At 38.6% G+C, this 23,128-nt stretch overlaps 1 protein-coding gene across 1 annotated transcript in view; it reads right to left on the reverse strand.

Moving 5' to 3' along the window:
- Nucleotides 1–807: 807 nt before the first annotated feature.
- Nucleotides 808–23,128, reverse strand: part of LOC116503683 (cytochrome P450 2C20-like) — a 31,654-nt gene continuing 9,333 nt past the window's right edge. Inside the window, exons 2-9 of the mRNA XM_032210252.1 lie at nucleotides 19,728–19,890; nucleotides 17,886–18,035; nucleotides 16,989–17,149; nucleotides 16,104–16,280; nucleotides 12,008–12,149; nucleotides 3,500–3,687; nucleotides 3,087–3,228; nucleotides 808–2,971 (exon numbers count right to left, since the gene is read on the reverse strand). Coding sequence (XP_032066143.1) covers nucleotides 2,772–2,971; nucleotides 3,087–3,228; nucleotides 3,500–3,687; nucleotides 12,008–12,149; nucleotides 16,104–16,280; nucleotides 16,989–17,149; nucleotides 17,886–18,035; nucleotides 19,728–19,890 — 1,323 coding nt within the window. The 3' untranslated portion in view covers nucleotides 808–2,771. The remainder of the gene's footprint in view (nucleotides 2,972–3,086; nucleotides 3,229–3,499; nucleotides 3,688–12,007; nucleotides 12,150–16,103; nucleotides 16,281–16,988; nucleotides 17,150–17,885; nucleotides 18,036–19,727; nucleotides 19,891–23,128) is intronic.

Genomic DNA, 23,128 nt, shown 5'->3' on the forward strand with positions numbered 1-23,128 from the left:
AGCTCTGCTTTTCCTTCTAGATTTTTATTAAGTTTATTTAATCAATATCTTTTTCATTTTGGAATGATGATTCTTCAAGCTTCCCAACAGAAATTTCTTTTACCATTGCCTGGATATAGAATTTCACTTCTGCAAAATCCAGATTTTTCACGTTTATAACTAGATAGATTTTTGAAATCGTCCTTCTAGATTTTGCTGTAGTTTTGCAAAAGGTGAGAAGAACACCAGAAAATTAGGTTTGACAGATTAACAGAGTTTGAAGGGACCTAGTAGATCTTCTAATCCAACGACCCCCCCCTCCCAAGCCCAAGCAGGAGACCCTACATCATTTCTGACAAATGGCAGTCCAATCTTTTCTTGAAAGCCTCCCACAACTTCCAAAGGCAAGTTGTTCCATTAGTTGATTGTTCTTGTTGTCATTGTTCTATTCGCTCATCGTTTATGAAGATATTGAAGAGTACTGGTCCTAAGACGGAACCTTATGCTACCCCACTACTTACTTCCCTCCATGTAAATGTAGATCCATGAAGGACTACTAGTTGAGTACAGTTTGTCAGTCAGTTACGAATCCATCTGGTGGTGATGCTATCTATCCCACTTTTTTCTAGCTTACCAAGAAGTAGATTGTGGTCTACTTTGTTGAATGCCTTGCTGAAGTCTCAGTATATTACGTCCACAATGTTTTGCCGGTCTACTAATTTAATCACTATGTTGAAGAATGAAATAAGATTGGTCTGGCATGATCTGTTTTGTTTTGTTGCAGTGCTATGAGCAGCCACAACAACACAAATTATGTTTCTGTGGTTCAATTTCAATTTTTCATTGGAGCTTACATCTGCAGTGCTCAGCCTAGTCCAGTGGTTCCCAAACTTGGCAACTTTAAGACTTGTGGACTTCAACTCCCAGAATTCTCCAGCCAGCTCTCCACAAGTCTTAAAGTTGCCAAGTTTGGGAACCACTGGCCTAGTCATCTGATTTAGCTAGAAAAAAGCCAGGCACATTGATCTTTTGTTATTTGCATTTCTCTGGATTTTTCCTGCCATGTAGAAAAAAACCCACATGTACACCATATGAATGTTAATTGCTAACAAAATGCATAATGTTGTAATATGGATGTTTGTCCAGGAAGAACATGGCAAAAGATTCTCTGTTATGAATACAGAGTATTCATCTTCTTTATCTATTTTTAAACATAAATTGGGATTTCTGTTAAATTGTTTTTAATTTATATTTCCTTATATTGATCACACACAAACCACAAAGGAATACTGGGAATCCAAATGCTGGATAAGGAACAGATCTGGAGTCAGATAGTTGTTTTCCAACAGAAGTCCAAAGATCAGGAAACAGCAGTTCGATACCCACTGATACTGGGGTGGCTAAATTAGGGGCATTAGTGCTTTTTCCTTTTGAACAGGCATGCTAATCATCTTTGCTCTGCCTTGAGTCGCTGTTGGCATGGTTCTTGAGCTATGTGCCAACCAGCTATGTGGCACGCAGCCACTATAGACAAAGATAGACCTGGAAAAATGAGTGAAAATGTTTGCACATGGTGGAGACAAAAAAGGGTCGGGGCATCCTTTCTACAAAAATTGGGACTTTTTTTAATAATTTGTTCTGCGACCCACAGGACGCAGGACAAATTATTAAAAATCAGGACTGTCCCACCAAAAGCGGGATGTCTGGTCACCTTAGATCACTTAACAAGTTCCTCCACCAAAGTAGATGTGAGATGGTACAGTGGGTAAACTGAGGCTTCTGGGTGGAGAACTGGAGACCCTCAACTTTTAATATATGGACTTGAGGCAGGTGGTCTCTGATTTGATAACAACTGGTTTAATTCAAATAATTTCAAATTTTAAAAAAGCTAGCAGAAAAGAATAAAAGAAGATCAAAGATCAATTTGATCAAGGCATCAAATTGAATTTGAAATATTTTTGAAGGATATTTGTTTTATTTTGGTCAGGTTTTGACCATCATCAAATACTATAATCACAACAAGAATATCCTTGAGGGCATTCTGCATAATATATCTATTTAAGATTCATGTAACTGGGTTGTTGATTAATTCCATTTTGTAGGCAGAATCTCCTTGAGTCAATTTATTTGCTTTTTGATGATATTTTATCAGTAGTGGACAAAAAAAGAACACGAACCCTTTGAGTTTAATAAAGTTTAACATGAAACAAAAATTTCTTAGGAATGGCTTCCATTTTGAAATCCTAAAATTTATTTTCTGCTTTTTGTACACCTGGAACCATTTATCTTCTGAAATTATATGTTTTAATTCTTTATTACCCACAACAATAAGGTTATTTATCAGAGATTAGATATAGCAAATATTATAGTTGAATCATATACAATATTCATTCTGCCAGTCTTTAAAACAACCATTAGATATCAACAGAAAATGACTCAACCTTGCATTTAGCCAAAGTGTACCAATACAAGATCTTCCATGTTACCTTCAAATATAGATTAGTCCACAACATCAATTTGTGATAATACTTCTAGCCTTGCATAGTTAAATCTACAGTATAGATTATATATTGAAAGTTTGATGGATACAGCTGGGGGGGGGGGAAGCTATTAAGTATTTCAGAAGTATTATTAATTGTGCCAAAATATGTCATCAGATAAGAGGTTAGAATAGCTACCTTTGCTATAAAAATTATTACATTTGTATTCTACATTATTTTTAAGATTGCCTTTAAATGTAATATCCCACATGCTTTTTTTGAGTATCTATTAATGTGGGTGCTTTCTCCTAATTATTGATCACAAGTGTCCACTGAACGTTTAACAGCTTGTATAAGGGGATATTGATTATTACTGAAGTACATAAACAAAGACATTACATCCGTATCTTTGGTGTCCCCAACCAGAGAGAAGGTGAAATTCTGGAGCAGAGTGCTGAAGAACAGGAAGAGCTCCATCCTAGCCAGTGCCTCCCCTGGACAGGCCCTCTTTCCTACAATAGCAATGAAGAAAACAGAGGTACTTGCTGGAACTGTATCTGATAAAAGACTAAGGTAGATCAGGTAAGCATATGAATTTGCAATACAATCTGTTCCAGAGGCTTGTACCTGCTGAGAATGGCATGAAAGCATCCTTTTTCTTGAACTGCCCGTTTTCATCCAGAAAATGATTGGGATTGAATTTCTCTGGAGTCTCCCAATGAAGAGGGTCAAAATGTACAGAGGTGAAGACTGGCACAATAGCTGTGCACTAGAAGGAGAGGAAGAAACAGATGCCATTAAATGATACTATTTCATATGGAGAAGAAAGTGCCTTTGCTTTCCACTTGCCTAAAATAAAAACAGGCAGTGACTAGCTATCTGCTGAACCTTCAACAATGAAGAGGGAAGGAATATATATTTCTTTCAATACATATTTCTCTAAATTGCTCTTTTATTCAAATTACCTCTCTTCTCAAGGATCTAAGTCATTCTTTCCTTTCTTCCCTAGAGAACCTTCTTAAATACTTGTATCACCATACCTTGGGAATAGTGTAACCATGGAACTTTGTGTCACAAGTTGTTGCCCGTGGAAGCGTTTCAAGGGTCGTTTTCTGATATCGCTGAACCTCATGAACAACGGCATTTGTGAAAGGCATTTTCAACCGGTCTTCCATGCTTGGAGTACGATTTGTACCCACCACCTCATCAATCTCCTGTTGCACTTTAACTGTGAGAAGAATGGATTGAGATGAAATTGGTAGACTTTGTCTTGCTGAGCACATGCAGTCATTTGGATAGAAATAAGTGTTCCAAAGCACATTGAGGGAAGACGGTTCTAGCCAGGACAATAACTTCTCCTCAAAGTCATTTCTCATTAGATACCATTTCGACTTTTCTAGTGCAAGATGAGATTCATATTATTTGAATCTCTCTGTTGGTCCTGTGGAGCTGGCAGCAGAGTTGGACAGTGAGGAGGTATGGGAGGAACATGGGTCAGTCTTGGAGTCTGGGGAAGGCTCGGATGAGGGCACTTCTTTGGAGGCAGGGAAGGGGGCCAGGACCATGTGGTAGTTACGAGCTGCCTCCAGAGCCTAACATCAGCGAGACAGAAGACCGCTGTGAGTTGTATAATCAGTTCAAGCTCTGAGAAGTCCTGTTTGACTCTGTGATACGTTTGGCGTTGCAAAACTAATTGGCAATTAGATCTCTGGCAGTGTTTCAAGGGAGATAAAGGTGGGTGCTTATCAACTTATCCTGAAAGACTGCAGCAACTCGAGCAGACATCTGTCAGATTCTTTAGACTGTTTTTGAATCATTATGAGCTATGAATGACTATAATTCACAGCCATTTAAATAAAAGAGGGATTTGGGGACTAAGATTGTGATTTATGCTTTCTCAGGAAGCCTAGGTCAGAACACTCTGTGCCTTACTAGATATCTTGAGAGACAGTAAGCATAAAGCATTTCTGTGTGGGTTTTCTGAAGTTTAGAGTCTTCACCAAAAAAGAGGATAAATAGTAGTCAGGAGAAAAGATACAGTTTCCTAAACTGTTAATATATATGTGTATGTGTATACACATTAATATTTACACCAACAGCAAATGAGCATTCATTCCTCCAAAAACCAGGGGGCCCATTTTCAAAAAGCCAGTGGTTCAATCTATAATTAATCAAGCAATTTTGGGTGGTATCATGAATTAAAATTAATTACATTCTGTAACAATATTTATTATTTTTCATCTGTGTCCTAATTATACATTCCTGTGGAAAAGAATGTTACCATTGTCTGAAGCAGTGTATTTCAAAATGTTGGAGATGATGACCTTGAGTTTTGAATGTTCATTTATATTATTGCAAAAATGATCCTCAAGAAAACCTATACTAAACTAATTTCAGTCATGCATATTAAGATGTCATACAGCAAGTATTAAATTATTGCAATTGGTTGAGTGGTCTATGGAAGTATGGTGGAAGTGCTATTCAGCCAGTTCTCTCTGGTTCGGGTGAACCGATAGCGGCAGATGCAGGAGGCTCTGCCCACCCACCACAACGTAATATGTGAGAATTGCACATGTGCAGTACATATGCGCAGAAGGGGCACATGGACTCACATTTGTGAGGGAAGGTAAGTGAATCCCACTGCTGCTGTATGGGGAAAAAAGATTGTTATTACAGCATTCAATCACTTGTCCCAAAGATGCTTTTTTCAGGAGGCAAAACATCGAGCAGACATCTGTCAGACTCTTTATTTTGTTTAAACTGTTTTATTTCATTTTCATTTTCATTTTATACAATCACTTATATACTGTGCATAACAAAAAAAAAAATCCACCATAAAAAACCAACATAACACTTCAATCCCCCATACACCCTTTCTTCTCCCCCTCCAACTTTCATTTCTCCCCTCCAACATTCCCCTCTTCTACTTCCCTTCCCCCTCAGACATCTCCCCTTCCCTCCATCTCACCCTCCTTACATTCCCCTCTCACTCCCTCTTTACTTCTCCCTCTTCTTTCCCTCTACTCCTCACTTTGGTGTATCTCTACAATTCCTTAATCTATTCAGTTTATATTTTACTCTAAAATTAAAAAAAAAATAATAATAAAAAAAGGAGAAAATAAAAGAGAAAAAGAAAAAAAAGAAAAGCGAGCAACAGTATACAAGTGCATTCTTATTGTTCTGAGAATTGAAACTGTATTTCCACCCTCCCCCCTATAATCCCCCCTCCCTAACCCCCTTACGGCTTCCCAGGTCCCATACCCGGCATAATTCTTTATCAAACACTGGAGTATAATAAAACCAACTAACTTTAAAGTTAAAAGATAAAAGATAAAGGAAAAACAAAGAAAAAAAGAAATAGTAAAAAATAGAAAAGAAAGAGACACACAAAAAGAGAAAAACAAGAAAAATCAATAAACCCACTACATTAACACAGCTTCCCATCATCTGTAAATCTTAAACAATGTACCTCATTCCAAATTTCAGTTATTTTATTACTTGCAGGGTTTCAAACTATATTGGAACCAGGTAAGTTAGTCAAATGGAGTTCTCCAACTAAGGGTCTCATTACTTTATCTATCTATTCAAACCTTTAATTTATCTCTTTTTTATCCAAATATCCAAACCTTTCTATAAAACCATTAAACTCAAGTACTTCTTTCATTTTTCATTTCCAACACCTCCCATTCTGTCCTTACCCACATCCACATATAAATTTTTTACCTTCCACCCTGCCTTTACCCATGTCCACATATATATTTTATCCGCGTCCATTGCTCCTCTCATATTTACTCCACCTTCCTGGAGACTCTCTGACTAATCTTTCTTAACCTTATATTCAAATAGCAATTCATACAAACATCAGCTTGCATTCTAACCCCAAGTAGTCTAATTAAGCTTTCGCTACCCTTCCATCTCCCTCGCACCTCCCAACTCCGTTCGTCCCAAACCACAACTCAAGAAGATCACGATCTCCGCTCTCCTCCCCTAGAAAAATAATTCATGCGCAATTTGAGTTAGAGTTCAAACAAATCTTATATACAATATATGTCCACAATCAGCAGCGCTTCTTTCAGCCTCCATGTCTCATCATCGATATACAACTTTGCCATTTTATACCAGGCAGAAATCATGAAGTTTTAAAAGCATCGCTGAATCTTTATTCTTTACTCTTCTGCCCTTCCGGAAGAGGAAAGCAACACCCTCCGCCTTGTAGCCACGTGTCCCACTGCTTGTCTTCTCCTTCTCCTTGTCTCTCTCCAGGTCCAGATGAATCAGGAAGTCCCGCCTTCAGAATCTTGTAATAAAAATCTCTGGCTTCACAGACAGAATTAAGACGATGTTTTTGATTCTCAAATGTAACTGTAATGCCAGCTGGGACTTCCCATTTGTATGGAATCTGAGAATTTCTGAGTTCTTCAGTTAAGAAAGTGTAGTCTCTCCTTGCTCTTAATATTTGAGATGGTATTTCTTTAAAAACAATCAAGTCCTGTCCATCAATTCTCAGCCTCTTGTTGTAAAGCCTCTGTATTATCACATTTCTGGATTCCCTTGTGGTGAAATATATAATTATGTCCCTCGGAAGCTGTCGCTGTTTTGCTACACACGAGTTCTGGCGGTAAATTTTTTGAATCTGCCAATCAAAGTTAAGTCCCGGACTTCCCACCGAGCGGCTAAGAGCCTCAAAGAAGATCTGTTTCAAATTCTCCTGTTCCTTTTCACGCAGTCCTCTAATTCTTATTGCAAACGCAGTCTTATTATAATTTATCATGACAAGTTGTTTTTGAGCATTTTCAATTTCCTGTTGTAACGTTTGGATTTTGGATGTCAAATTAGAGTTGGTTTCTTCCAAAAGTTCCAATTTATCCTCCATTTCAGCAATATAGTCTGTCATAACTGTCATTACTCCGATCATATCCTCCTTTGTTTGAGCAATTTTAGCATCAAATTTATCATATAAATCCGATATCAGTTGATTAATTTCCTGTCTGAAATTATTAAGCGTTTTGAGAAGAAATTCTTGCGTTAACAAATCTCCAGTGGAGGGCGTAGGAGGCAAGGGCAGCGACTTCATAGCAATTTCTTGAGATGTGTTATTAAGGAAGCGCTTCTGCTTCGATTTGGGAGCCATTCCAAAAAAAATAAAAAAAACAAGCAATCAAACAAGCCAACAATCAAAGTCTCTGCTCCCCTCAGTTAATCTTTTAACAGTTGATACGGAGAAGCCTTCAGGAGAGTAGGGCTGATTAAGTACGTCACATCAAACACAAAAGCTATAAGATCGCCATCTTGTGACGCAGCTAGAAAAGGGAGCCTTTTACAAAGTTGAAGCTGGTATTTTGAATAATAATAGAAGAAATTTCTCAGGAATGGTCCCCGCCCGGATTAATTTTTAAATAGCTTAGCTTTGTCCTGGGGGGGGGGGCAACCTGCCTAGCGCTGCAAAAAAAAGCAGCTGCGAAGAACTGGCTGGAGTAAAAGCTCAGCTAATGTTGAACCTCTTCTCCATTCACAGCGAAGAAAAAGGCTGTGAATTACAAAGAGATCCTAACGACTGACCTTCTCCCTGCCCCTTTCTGCCAGAAAGGGGAGATATCTATAGATCTTATAAGATATACAAACCAGAACTCTGAGAGGAGCTCCGTTGAGCTCCCGTCGGTGACAGACTCCTCCCCCAGAAGCCCTCTGTCAGACTCTTTAGACTGTCTTGCTTTTTCTTTGAAGACATTTTTCTTCTCATCCAAGAAGCTTCTTCAGCTCTGGAAGAGGAGCCAATGTCGCGACGATATGGACGTGCGGTCTCGATGCTCCGAGACTGCAGCTGATACTTTTGCCGCTGAGTGGTCCAATCATACCTAAACTGTCCCACAGAGACAGTGAACAGGAAGAATATGTCTTGCTGATCTCAGGGTCATTGCAAAGTCCCTGATCGATGCAAGAGAAGTTCTTCAAGCCAGCGACAAAAAATCCAGTCAAGGCTGATGAAGTCGGGATGGCTCCAAAATGGAAGGATACAGAAAGAAAAGTGTTTCCACCAGGTGAGGAATTTTTACCGTTTTAAAAGAGACTGCCTATAAAAAACTTAAAATTAATTTAAATTGGAGAACAGAAGAAATAAGTGGTGGAATTAAGTTTGGAATGGTTTTGGACAGTGGGTTATCTTATTTTTTAAATACTATGTTCATGGATGAAATTTAAAATGAATGGATTAAGTTTTTTTTTTCTTTTATTATTCTTTGTAACCTATGGACTAAAATTCTCCTCTTTCATTACTGTGGGTGTTTTTCTAACTCATTCATGAATCGGACCTTTTTTAAACTTGAAATACAAAAAAGATACAAAAAGAAATAAAAGAAAATTGCAACAATAACACTGCTACTTGTAGGCTGGAAGTTTATGTATTGAAAATGAAACACTTTTACTTTTCTTACTGATTATTCTGGCTTGGCACTCCAAGGTCTCACTGCTTGTTTATAGAGAGTGATAAGAAGAAAAGCATACAGATGTCCCTTTGAAGTATATCTTTAATCAGAGAAAAGTGAAAATAAAACTTTATTGTGAATCTATGCTTAATCTTGTAAAAACATTCCAAGCTAGAGCAGCATTGCTGGAGATAATTGTACAACTTCAATAGCAGAAAGAAACTTTAAGCCTGCAAAAGATATTCTTAGAAATTCAGAAATTATCAAACACATTTTAGAGGACGGAGAAGAAGTTTGAAGACTTAGAGTATCTAACAGTAAAATATAATGAAGAACTTGGAGGTGTTTATCAAGTGGAAAAAGTGGAGGTTAGAATCCTAAAATCCCAAGAGGAAAATGACAATAAAGAAATTAAATCTGCTGATATTTATGGTGATTGGTTTGTTTCTGGAAATGGAAAGAGTGGAATACTGAATGAGAAATTAAATGGAGGGGAACTTAACGCCAGATGGCAAGACACAGAAGAAGAAAAGACAAAAGAATTTATAGATTTAAAGAGAGAAATTTTATTAGCAACATCATTGATAACACTACTGACAATTAAAGATAAGCTGATTAAGGAAACAGAAGAAGGGCATCAAGATTACATGAGAGATTTTATAAGCAAGGAGTTGGTAAGAGGAATCCATACAAATTTGATTAAGGAGATGATTAAAGGACTGACACCACAAATGGCAGAAGATATGAGACTGTTTTGCTACTGGAAAGATACAGGTTGATAGATGGAAGTGTATAATTTAAAACTAGTTAAACTTAGTGAAATTTAGTGACAATAGATATAGTTAAATAAATAATTGATAATGATAATAATGTATACAATGTGTAGTATTATGATAAGTAATAATTGGATATGAACATTGAATGGTACCCATGAAAGGAAGATTAGAAATCCTTTTGGATTATATATAAAGGTTAATAAAAAGAACTAAGTTAGATTCAGTTAAGTCTAGATTATTGGGGGGGAATGGAAAGGAGGATTAGAAAATTTTGTTACTAAATATTATGGATTTTTAGCTAGAATGGGACATAAGGATTCAGTGTTATTGGAGGATTTTAGAAATAGTAAATGAAATGCCAGAATGTGGTTATATATTAAATCTTGGTATATTTTATGATGAAGGACGTTTAAACAATTATAGTCAAATAAAAATGGAGGTATGGTGATGGTAACATGTATAAATATCTGAGTTAAAATACTTGAGTTAATATGAATTATGCTTGATGACTGTGGAAGAGATGAACGAAAGTCTTTTGTAACCAACTGATACACTTTCTACAGTATGTAAAGAAGGAAGATTTTTTGTGTTGTGTTTGTTTTGAAAATTAAAAATAAAAAAAATATTTTAAAAAAGAAGCTTCTTCAGCTCTGACTGAATGGTGGGAATGGAAGAATTTATATTTTTTGCAGACAGCTGGTCATTTGCATCCTTTTAGAGAGTTACTGAGCTACTTGGAGGTTTATCTGTGTCCTCAGAGTCACCAAAATAGTGCAAATGGTTCCTGTAGTCTCAGTGATGTGTGGTGAGGTTTATGTCTGGTGAGGCAAAAAGAAAAAAAGCGGCTTTTGGCCATCGTGCCGCTATGTCTAACATAGAGGCGGGACACCTCTATGTTGAACATAGCGGTAGGGCGGCTTTTGCCTGCTTTCAAGAAGCTGCCTTGCCGCTATGTCCAACATAGAGATGTCCCGCTCTAAGTCGGCTTCTATGTCGGACAAAGCGGCAGGTTGGCTTTTGCCCACTTTCAAAAAAGCAGGCAAAAACCACTTTCAAGAAAGCTTTCTTGAAAGCGGGCAAAAGTCGCCCTGCCGCTATGTCCGACATAGAGCCGGGGCAGCCAAAAGCCACTTTCTAGAAAGAAAGAAGTGCCAGCCCACCAGCAGAGGCGGGTAAAAGACCCACCTCTGCTGGTGGGCTTCCCCGACACAGAGAAAGAAAGCTGGTGGGCTGCCCTCCCTGCCTCTCCCTCTGAGTGAAGTAAAGCACACACACAGACATACACACACACACAAATTACTTACAATTACTTATGAATTACATTAATTTTGAATTCCTCCCCCTCCCTCTGACCCACATACCTTTTCCAGCTCTTTCACAATCACAGAGGATTTCAACTCTGCTCTTGTCTGCCATGATGAAAATGTAAAAATATAAAAGGAAAAAGGCAAGAGCTGCTGAGGTCAGGCTGGGTTAGCTGCTGCCAGAGTCCTCAATGGATTCCTCTCCTTAACTGTTTAAAAAAGCCTCTTAAAAAACGCCCTCTACGGGAGGAGCCAAGAGAACCACGTGCCTCATCTACATAAGGAATTTTTCGGCTTTTAACCCTGGCTTAACTCTGCTCGAGTGATCATAAAGTCAGACTAAATGAGGCACGTGGTTCTCCCACCTCCTCCTGTAGAGGGCACTTTTTAGAGGCCTTTTTAAACAGTTAAGCACTAAGCAGAGTCATCCACTGTGACTCTGGCAGCAACTACCTCAGCCTTTTTCCTTTTACATTTTCTTTTCTTTTCATGATGATAGTGGTGAGGCTTTGCCTTCCCTGCCTCCCCTGACTGCACGTCACTGTGTAGTCTGCATTTTTCTCTGGATGAATGGATTTCCAGAAAAATTGCATATTACAGGAACCATTTGCGCTAGTCAGGTGACCCTGAGGATACACAGATAAGCCTCCAAGTGGCCACAACGATTCTCTAAAAGAATGCAAATAACCAGCTATCTGCAAGGAATATAAATCCTTCCATTCCCCACCATCCAGTCAGAGCTGAAGAAGCTTCTTGGATGAGTCTTGAAAGAAAAAACAAGAAAGTCCAGTTGCCTCCTGAAAAGCACTTTTGGGACAACCACGACCTGGATGACTGAGAATCTCCATAGACATTCAATCACTCTTGCCTCTTTTTGATCTAATCAATACCAATTGACTAGAATTGTCTTCATAAAATCTTTAAGATTTGATGGGAAACCCATTTGTTTCAAGGGCATGTTAGCTAGATTGGGAAATTACTATTAGCATTAACAGTGACAACCATAGAAGTACCAACACCATTATATATTTGTGGTATTTTTATACCTTGAATATGTGGCAATTTAGCTATCGCTAGAAGGCTGCAAAGCAAAGCTTCGCTTGTGGTTAGTGTTCCACCCATAAAGAGTCCAAACACAACAATCACAAGTTCTTCAAGAGTGTAGACACCCTCAGTTGAGTTCTGCTCCTAAAGAGAAAATGGAAAGAGAAACAGAAGAATAAAAAAAATCTACTTGGAATTGAAAGGAGGTAAAGCTACAGGCTTGCTTCGACTCCACTGTTTGGAATATTTTGAAGATACCACTGCGGACTTGGATGAACTCACAGATACTGAAACATTATATGTCAGTTTCTGTGAAGACCTATGTATACTGACCAGGAACTTGCAAATATACAGTAACAATAAACCTTGGTTCACAGCTAAACTTAAGCAGCTACGTCATCATTCCAAAGAGGAAGCCTACAGAAAAGGTGATAGAATGCTGTAAATCAGGCCAGAAACATATTAACAAGGAAGATCAGAGAAGCAAAAAGAAGCTACTTTGAAAAGCTAAGAAATCAGTTCTCAACAAATGAACCAGCAAACATGTGGAAAACTTAAAAATATCACCCGTTGCAGCAAACCTCCTTCCATGGCTGAAGAAAATCAACAACTGGCAGATGATCTGAACGTATTTTACTGCAGATTTGAAAGGAAACTACAATCACCTATCTCCACAACCCCCATCTCAGACACACCAACCACACCCAAACCTCCTACAACTGACCCCATCCCATTCGGTTCACAACCCCTGATGATCACAGAAAAGGAAGTGCAAGATCTATTTCACAGACAGAAGCCAGGAAAAGCACCAGGTCCATACAAGATAATTCTTTCTTGCTTAAAAGTCTGTGCTGAACAATTGGTCCCCATCTTCACCCAAATCTTCAACAAATCACTAGAGATGTGCTTTGTTCCTTCTTGCTTCAAATGCTATCATCCCAGTGCCGAAGAAGCCTTCCATCAAGGAACTGAATGACTACAGACCAGTTGCTCTAACATACTGTATATAGTTATGAAAAACTTTGAAAGGCTAGTGATGTCCCACTTGAAAACCATTATGGATCTGCTGTTAGACCCCCTGCAATTTGCATACCGAGCAAACAGATTGACAAATGATGCTGTTAATATGGCTCTGCACTTCATTCTACAACATGTTGAATCTCCAAAGACCTACACAAGGGTCCTCTTTGTAGACTTTAGTTCAGCATTCAATACCATCACACCGGCATTCTTCTAACTAAACTAAATCAGCTAGCAGTACCTGAACACACTTGTAAGTGGATCACAAGCTTCCTAACAGATAGGAAGCAGCAGGTGAAGCTAGGCAAAATCACATCATATACTTGTACACTTAGCACAGGAGTCCCCCAGGGCTGTGTGCTCCCTCTCCACTTCTCTTCTCTCTATATATCAATGGCTTCATCTCAAATGATCAATCTGTTAAACTACTGAAGTTTGCAGATAATACAACAGTGATTGGTCTCATTGGGTATGTTGAACAACTAGCCACCTACTGGTATGACAGGAACAATCTGGAACTGAACACACTCAAAACTGTAGAAATACTACCACCTCTTATAATACCAGACAACATAGTATCAACAGTAGAGACCTTCACATTTCTAGATTCTATCATGCTTCAAGACCTAAAATGGATTCCAAACATCAAAAACGTCATAAAAAACACAATAAAGAATGTTCTTTCTACGCCAACTCAAGAACCTCAAATTGCCCAAGGAGCTGCTGATACAGTTCTACAGAAGAATTATTGGGTCTGTCATCTGCACCTCTATAACTTTTTGAGTGTAGGAGTTGAAATATTTATGTTCAGGATGCGAGGGGTCTGTAAGTATTTTCATGGGCCTCTTTTTGAATCGTGCAATGTGCAGGTCATCAATGAAAGGCAGGTTGGTAGTAATTGTTTTTTACTGCAGTTCTAATTATCCTCTGAAGTCTGTGTCTGCCTTGTCTGGTTTGGTTCTGCAACCCAACAAGACAGACACAGACTTGAGAGGATAATTAGATCTGCATAAAAAACAATTACTACTAACCTGGCTTCCATTGAGGACCTGGACACTGCACAAGTCAAAAGTGGGCCATGAAAATATATCCAGATCCCTCGCATCCTGGACATAAATTGTTTCAACACCTACTCTCAAAACAATGCTATAGAAAACTGCACACCAAGACATCTAGACACAAAAAGTTTTTTTTCCCTGAACGCCATCACTCTGCTAAAAAATAACTCCCTCACCACTGTCAAACTATTCACTAAGGCTGCACTACTATTACTATTAGTTTTTTCATCATTTCTATCACCCATCTCCTCTCACGACTGCATGACTATAACTTTGTTGCTTGTATCCTTAGGATTTATATTGTTTCCTGGTTGTTTATTTGTACCCTATGACTATCATTATGTGCTTTGCCTTACGATTCCTAACGGCTGTATCTCGCCTTTTTATATACACTGAGAGCATATGCGCCAAAGACAAATTTCTTGTGTGTCCAATCACACTTGGCCAATAAAGAATTCTATTCTATTCTATTCTAAATAAAGTAATTCATGAAATTCTCCATAGTGTCTTTTTCAATTAAAGGAAATATAATTCAGGAAGAGTGACTTTAGAATATAAGGAAAAATTATTCAATTCTAAGGTATTTTTAGGGTCACTATTTCATGCAGAGGAAAAAAAAACAGCTTACCTGTCTGGTCTACCCATCAAATATTTACCATGAGAATTCATAGTCTGTTTCTGACTAACATTGTTGGAGCTGGCCTAAAGAATTCCTAAGGTGTATGCTTGGAAAAGAGAATTAAATTTGTTCCATAGAAATTTACCTGTTACATCTCACAGATCAATCCTAATAGAAATTGTTTCTACAAGATGGTTCTAGAAAACTCAACTTACTTATCTTTATATCACTGATTGTGATTGTAGATCTCTAAAGAAATACCTTCTAAAATTTAAATCAGCATGGGAAGAAAATGTTTATGCATACTCATTTTTTGAAGGAAAATTCTGCTCTCTAAAAGTTAACAGAGAATTTTTATTGCTTAACCTAATTTTCAGAATTGAATAGATATCTTTAGCAACAGTTATGCCTGGAATCAGTGACGTGTGCTCAGCTTTAGCCCCGGTGAGGCTGTTTTTAGACTTGTGGACTTCAACTCCCAGAATTCCACAGCCAGGCATGCTCAGTTCCGATTTAAAGCGACAGCATTTTTCCCCCTTGCAAAATAAGTTTTCCCGTTCTTTTTCTTCTCCCTCCCCCTCCTTCCTCCCTCTCTCCCTCCCTCCCCCTCTCTCAAATAGACACACACACACAGAGAACTTTGATCCTTCTCTCATTCACTCACTCTCAAACACAAACACAGAAGTTGGATTGGATATATTTTCCAAAGGCTTGAAAGCAGCTCCTCTGCCATACCCCCCCTTTCCCTGTTGCCTTCCGATCAAACTTTTTGAATTCCTCCCCCCTCCCCACACACGCACCTTTTCCAGCTGTTTCAGAGACGATTTCAACTCTGCTTTTCCCTGCCCCGCCCTTTCCTCTTGAAAAGCCAGAGCTCTGAAGTCACACTGAGCTAGTCGCTCCCAGAAAACTCTAAAAAGCCTCTAAAAATGCCCTCTACATGAGGCGAGAGAATACTTGCCTCATTTGCATAATAAATTCTTCGCTTGTTAACCCTTGCTTAACTCTTAAAAGGCGAAAAAATCCTTATGCAAAAGAAGCTCCTAGTTCTCTGGCCTCCTCCTAGTTAATACTGAGAGCAGACACCAAGCCACTGTGACTTGAAATCTGGTAGCAACTACCCTGGCTTTAATTATTTTAAGAAAGTTATTTAAAATCCTTTCCTTTCCCTGAGGAGACTGGTGAGGCCCCGCCTCCCTTGCCTCTAGTGACTGCACGTCCCTGCCTGGAATAGTAATATGTGCCAACAAATGGCAATGAAGGGATTGTCCAAAAGTAAACAAAAAAAGGGGAGGGGAGAATAAATATTTCCACACTTCATCATATAGGATGAATTAGTTCCATCTTAGATGCATAATAGAGATATTTAAACAATTATTCAGATATGGCATCTATACCTACCTTCTCCACTCTAAGAAGGAAGCAATCGATATAGTCACGCAGATTTTGGGGATCCAATGTCTTTTTGTGCAAATCCACATTCTCACGGAAATAATCACAGATCTTTTTAGTGTCAGCAAAAATGCTTTGGTGTGGCCCGGGAATGAACTCCACTATTTTTGGGAATGTATTGTATACCTGTAATAGAGTTCACATGAAATACTATAGCTTATTAGACCATTATGGTGGAGGATTAATGCCCCAAATATTCAGAGAGTAGCTTTTACTTTGATATTGCTAATTGTCAAGTCTCAGAAGGACCCCAAACCAAGAAGACAAGAATCACAAGGATTTCAGTATGCTATCTTTAATACTATTCCCAGATAAATACAATGTCTTGGAAACTATAATGGGAATTAATATTTATAATAGATTAATTAAAGAGTAGAGTCTTTGAAAGGCTTTCCCCCAGATCTCTCCTCACCTGGGCTGAGTTCCTGGTAGGAGATACTTTGTCAAGGGATTCTCCCACTGCTCCCCTAGCCTCACCCATCTCTTCCACAAATGCTGAAAATGACCAAAGTCCTCCAAGAGGCAAAGACACAAACTGGCTGTGTGCATAAAGATAGGGGAGCTATCTAACAATTCCATGTTACATCTGTCCAGAATCTGACATGGCCCAAAGGAGTTATGGGAGAAGGAAATGGTTCCCTCGGAAATAAGCCCAACCAGAAGAGATTTTGCTGAGAATCAATTTATGCTTGGATGTCTAGATTTGCCTTCCCCCGCTTATTAGCTCATCAGATCTAATGTTTACATTTCTGACTTGGATATTTATACTCACAAACACACCTGCTAGTTAAAATTGGAGACAAGACAAGAAGAGGATCAAGTAGATTAACATACCAGTCCTAAGAAACCAAGAGAGTGTCTTATTTGAGTCTCCACAATATTCTGGTTCTCTATGAAGGTTTTATCTTTGTAATCAAATCGATTGCCAAAAACAACAGCACATATCACATTAGAAACAGCACTTGCAATAATTCTCCTTGGGTCGAATGGCTGCCCTGCAAGAAAAGAAAAGAAAGACCACAGATGTTTATGAGTGGGATCAATGAATGTGGATCTTCCCTTTCTCAAATCTCATCTCAACTGCAATAAAAAGTGTTTGAGGCCAGAGAAATTGGAATTTTAATTTTTTCCCTCTTTCCTAAGAATGGAATATAAACACAATATTGAAATCCTATAACCACTTTAATCAATATGCAACATAGTGTTTCCATTTTCCACTTTGAAATTACGGATCCTTACGGATCTCTGTCCTTCATGGAACCTATTCTTATGTCTGTGTTCCTTACCTTTCTTAGTTTCCCTGTCTCCTTTATCCATAAAGTTTTTTTGCTGGTTTCTGAATTTGCTTGATGTCTGGTACTGCATCCAGGCTAACATTTTACTAGTTTTTGGCAAAGTTGCAATTTTATAAAGCCATAATTGCTCCATTAAGTGACTTCCTATGATTCCTGATCTCACAGTGTTGCAGCCACAATAAGATTTCAGTATTTCTCAGCAAGCTTTTAATTTTATCAAGCCAAAAGCTAACACTGGATAAAAAAGGGGGAGAAACAGCTTTATTACTTTTTCCTTTGCTTCTGAACAATACTGTGAAAATAAAAGGGACTGCCTATCTAAGTTTTTCTTTATTTTGTGCAATTACGTGTAAAGGATTTGAGATTTAGTGTAGAATCGAGTTTTCTTGCAACTTCATATAATACAACAAATCCTTTCCAGATTCTTTTTTTTAACCTTTTGTGGTAGCCATTTCCTCTACCAGACAAAGGGCTTCCTCCTGCACCTTCTCAGACATTGTTTTCCTCCCCATCCCAAAATCTCGCAAGGTAGACAGCGTGAACCGCCGCAGCTCCCTCCATTTCTTCTCCTCAGTGGTGGTCAGACCTGAAACCAAAGACACAGGAAACAGATCACAATGTGATATCAGTTCTCAAATTTTGCCAAAGGGGAAAAAGTTATACATTACAATTTTTCCCCACTCCACTTTTACAGTAAAGAAGCCTTCGTGCTTGAATTACTAAGTAGATCAACTGCAGTTTTCATCTATTCATTCTTGAGTGCTCTCATATTAGGAGAAGAATGAATGAGGTTGTGAAAATCATGTCACACCTTACTATAAATGTGAAATGGATAGGGATCAGAGGTGGATTCTTACCGGTTCATACCAGTTCAGGTGAACCAGTAGTGGAAATTGGGCCTAGGTCGCTGAACTGATAGAGACTACAGGCTGGCCATGCCCGCAAACTGGTTTGGAAACTTGCTCTGCCTCACCTTCACCATGTGCATCCACAGAACTGCCTCCTCCTGCCTACACGCAGGTAAGCATTCACAGTAGCTACCTCCCCCTCCCCACTGGCCAGTGTCTCCCAAAGCCACAGTGGTGATGGGGACAGGACAGTCCAGCAAGCTTCACAGCCATGTGATTATGAAGCTTGCTGGGCTGGGTGGCTCCCTCCCCATCAGGACAAAGCCACCGCCATTGCAGCTCCTGGAGAGCCACACTCATATTGGCAATCTGGAGGGTAGGGGGAGCAGACCATTACCTCCTAGCTCAGGAGCCAACTGGTGGCAAGCCAGGCAAGACAGTGGCAATGGTGGAGTCTGGTGCTCAGAGAGGGCAAGGTTAGCATGCTCCCAGCCATGCCCTGTGGTGCCCCTGTCCGCTGCCTCAAGGCAACAGGCTCAGCTGCAGCCCAGATGAGCGGAGGAACAGAGGGGAGCATCCCATGTGTTGCACTTCACTCCCACAATTTGCCCATGCCTCCGTGCCTTTTTCAGGCACCCAGCTTGGCGGGCTTCCCCATCCCCCCCTTTGGCTGTAATGGCAGCAGTTTTAGGGGATTGCAAGTCCAGCAGGAAGAGCTGCCAGACTCTGGTAAGATGTGCATCTCAGGTGTGACAGTGGCAGGGCAGGGCTGCTAAAGAAGGAGAAACAGGGGCAACTGGCCAAGGGAGGACGGGGGGTAGATGGGTAGAAAGTTCCAAAAAAATCTTATCTTTTCCTGTGGACATGGGTTGGTGGTGGGGGGTCATGGACTACGTGGGTGTGGGCATGAGTGACATCAAGTTGACCACACCCACTCAGTAACATGTTCCCCACCTAGCCACGCCCACTGAACCAGTAGCAAAATTTTTGAAACCCACCACTGATAGGGACAGGTCTTTAGACCAGTCGTGGACAGATTTCTATATTAGATGCAATTTTCAGTAAGCAGAGAAAAATAGGAGTTCCTTTGGTTCAGGTATTTTTGTATAGTAGAGGTTTTGTTCACAAAAAATAAGTATTTTGTATATCTTCCCAAAGGATCAATCTAGAGGTCAAATTATTGTTATTGTTTGTTGTGGTTGTTATTTTGAATGTAAGCAACAATCTGAGCAGTCTTGAGAAGTGACCAGTTGAAAGGAAATGATGAAAAACATTTTCTTCTTATTTCAAGAAACATGACCAAATCGACATCTTTACAAGACATTTCAAGTGAATCTTTTACGACTATCAATATTATTAATGGTATTCAGACAATTTGTACAGAAAGTTAAAGAAAAACAATAATTAATAAGAAATGAAGGAGGATCAACCTTTATTTTGGAACATTTGCTTATGAGTAGGCATTTCAGTTCTCCCACCAAATTCTTCTGAATGATCTACCAAAGCATCTTTTACCATGGCGTACCCACAGAGAACAACCATTGGTTTTGATCCATTCCAGACAGTAAATATAGGTCCATATTTCTCAGCAAGATGAGGACAAAATTAGATGAAAATTCAGTTAATTAGGTGACAAAGCATGGTTGGTGAAGTTATTATCAAGTATTGTAGGAAGTTAAAACCCCTCTACTAAAAAATGAAATATTTTAGGAAATATTAAAAGAGCAGAATATTTCCTTTAAAAGGGAGTCAGAAACTCGGCTCCCCCCACCTTTGTCAATGGGCCATTAAGGCCTGAGCCAGTCTATTCTATATAACAAAGATCTACCCCCATCAGGCATACCCATCTAGCAACCAGAAACTCACTACAAGGCACCCGGGAAAATTACATCTGCCAGCAATGCAAATAAGCTTGGTTCTCAGGACAGCCTACAAAGTTAGCTTAGACCCCCACCCCACCCCTGGGAGTCTGATCACCAATCAGAATGCATTTCTTACACAGGAATGAGAAGCTCTGGGGTGGGACCCAGATAGGACATAAAACCAAGGCACTCTCAGCATCTCCTCCCTTTTCTGTTCAGGAGCTCAAGCCATGTGATCCTGTCCACCATTAAACCATCTTTCCAAGCAGCCTCCATGTTTTCCAGTGTCTTTTCCCCACTTGGAACTGAACCCAGAAGGACATTTCTTCCAACAGTATTTTTGAAATACTTCTTAAATTTGCCAGAGTTTCAATAACTGTTAATACCTATAAAATACTTCAATATAATTATGATCCAGTATATGATATATCTCCTATCGTGTAAGTGATAAGCCATGTTATGTTGGCCTTTGTGGGTATCTGTGAATTATAGAACCTAGCTTGCAGAAAATAGCTTTGAGCTGCTCCAAATAAAACTCTGCTTTGGTTATACTTCTGACATTCTAGCAGAAAAGGACCAAAATGCAGAAGTTTTATTTTTACCATTATCAAAAAAAAGTTATCTGTTACAAAGGTAAAACTAAGCTTGAAAACTATTTTGGTGAGAGCTTCTTAAAGTTGGTCAAGTGATTATTTGTTCTGTTAAGGACAGGCCTTGGGACTTCTGGTGAAAATGACCAACTGACAACACACCCAGTGAAAGAACATTGGGGCTCCCTGAGAAGGATTTTTCTATAGATTGTTGCTTTATCTACTTACAAACAGAAGAAACCAGCATTACTTTAGTTTATATGAGTCTCCTTCCTGGGTTAGGGAGAGTTCTAGAATCATCGATCCTCCATACAGCAACAGTCAGCAAGTTAGCTTCAGGAGATGGGCTTCAGAACAAGGCTAGGGGAGGGCTGAAATCATTTTATTTGAAAAACAGCAATTTTTGGAATTTATTTTTCAAATAGACAGTGTTGTGTCTTTGATTTCTTAATCACTTTTAAGGATTATTAATCTTTATTAAGCTAAAAAAGATTTTCTCTAGCCATAGCCTCATATATTCAATAATATTACACCTTTATAACATATTCAAAATAAGGATTTATTAACTAAAGATCTAAACCTTTTTTCCCAAATCACTGCTTATGATTTATATTCAAATTCCTTATGTTAAACTAGTGTATGTGTGTGTCTGTGTGTGTGTGTGTGTGTGTGTGTGTGTGTGTGTAGCCTACAAAGTTAGATAAGACCCCTTCCACCTCCACCCTTGGAAGTCTGACCACCAATCAGAATGCTTTTCTTACACAGGAATGGGAAGCTCTGGGGTGGGATATAGCTTAAACACAAAATCATTTGCAATCTTCACAAGAAAGAGTTTTTTCCCCTCTCCCAGTGCTGCTAAGGCTCTCAAAGGACAGCTGTGGTAAATACTGTGCCCTTGGGTCTTATCACTTTTAATTATGAATCTTTGAAGTACAAAGACAGTGAAATCGAACGAGAAACAGGAACGAATGTGTTTTAAAAAACTCTAGCCTCCGAGCAGCAGAATTTCTCCTCAAAAGTTTTCCTTTCACTCTCTGAAATATAATAGCATAGAAATATAGCATAGAAATATAATAAACTCAAACTCACTCAAACTCTGGAGTTTAATAGCAAATAATAGAAGATTTTTGTTAAGAGTAGAGAGGGAGATTTTAATCCTTGTTAAAAAAAATAAAGCAAGAAAAAGTCGAAGAAGAAAAACCAGTCAGTTCACTTTAAGAAGAGGAGAGAGAAAAAAATTTGCAAGCACTTCAATCCACAAAGTGCAATTACAAAAAGAAAAGCATACTAACCAAAACAATCCAATGGAGTTCAATTCCACGGCTTACTTCTTCTGCTTAAGGATTTAATTTAGCATAAAAAAGAAGTTCTTTTGGGCAATCTTTTTCAAAAACAGAAAAGTTTCACCAGAGGATCACACTTCCTCTTTCTGTTTCCTTCTGTTCCTTAGCTGTTCCAACTTCATCAGCCTAGGCTGCCATTTGTCGCCAGCTTTAAGGCCTTCTCTGGGATCAATCAGAGACTTGCTGGGTCCCTGAGATCAGCAAGATGTGGGCTTCCTGTTCATCATCTCTTCAGGACGGTTTAGGTCCTATTGGACCACCCAGTGGCAAAAGTATCAACGGCAGTCTCAGAGCATCGACGTTGGCTCCTCCTCCACATCGCCCAGAACTTAACAGACAAGTTTGGGACTTTTTCTTCATTGATATTAACAAGATTGAGAAATCCTTGATAAAAAGAGTTTATAACTACTTGATTGACATTCCAGAGAAGAAAAAAAGTTATACTATGAAGATAAGCTGGAGGGAGTGATTTAAATTTAATGAGTCTACTGGAATCAGGATGGATTTTTATCTGTTTGATATTTGTAACTGAAAGAAAGTGTTAATATAACACTTTGAAAATGTATTTTTTTCTTTTTATATAATGCTTAAGTTATTCCTCAAGATTGTAAAATATTACTGAAAGTGTACTGGAAAGTATCTATGTTAAGGGGCAATTAAATAAAAAGGTGTATTATCTTAAAGAAAAGTTTTGAATCTATAAATGCATGTATGCAAAAAGAAAAAAAAATTATTCTACGAGGATAACTTGGAGGGACTGATTTAAATTTAATGAGTTAATTGGAATTAGTTGGATTTTTATTGGTTTGATCTATGTAATTGAAAGAAAGCTCTAATGCAGTTTTGCTGTGTTTATAAAATGAGTTTGGAAATTGTTTTTTGTTCTATATATAATTTTTTTAAAAAAATATTTATTTATTTTCAAAACAAACATACAACTCCTCCTTCTTTACATATTGTAGAAAGTGTATCAGCTGGTTACAAAAGGCTTTTGTGCATCTCTTCCACCGTCATCAAATATAATTCATATTGATTC

Source organism: Thamnophis elegans, chromosome 2, assembly GCF_009769535.1.
Source record: "Thamnophis elegans isolate rThaEle1 chromosome 2, rThaEle1.pri, whole genome shotgun sequence".
Classification (NCBI taxonomy): Eukaryota; Metazoa; Chordata; class Lepidosauria; order Squamata; family Colubridae; genus Thamnophis; species Thamnophis elegans.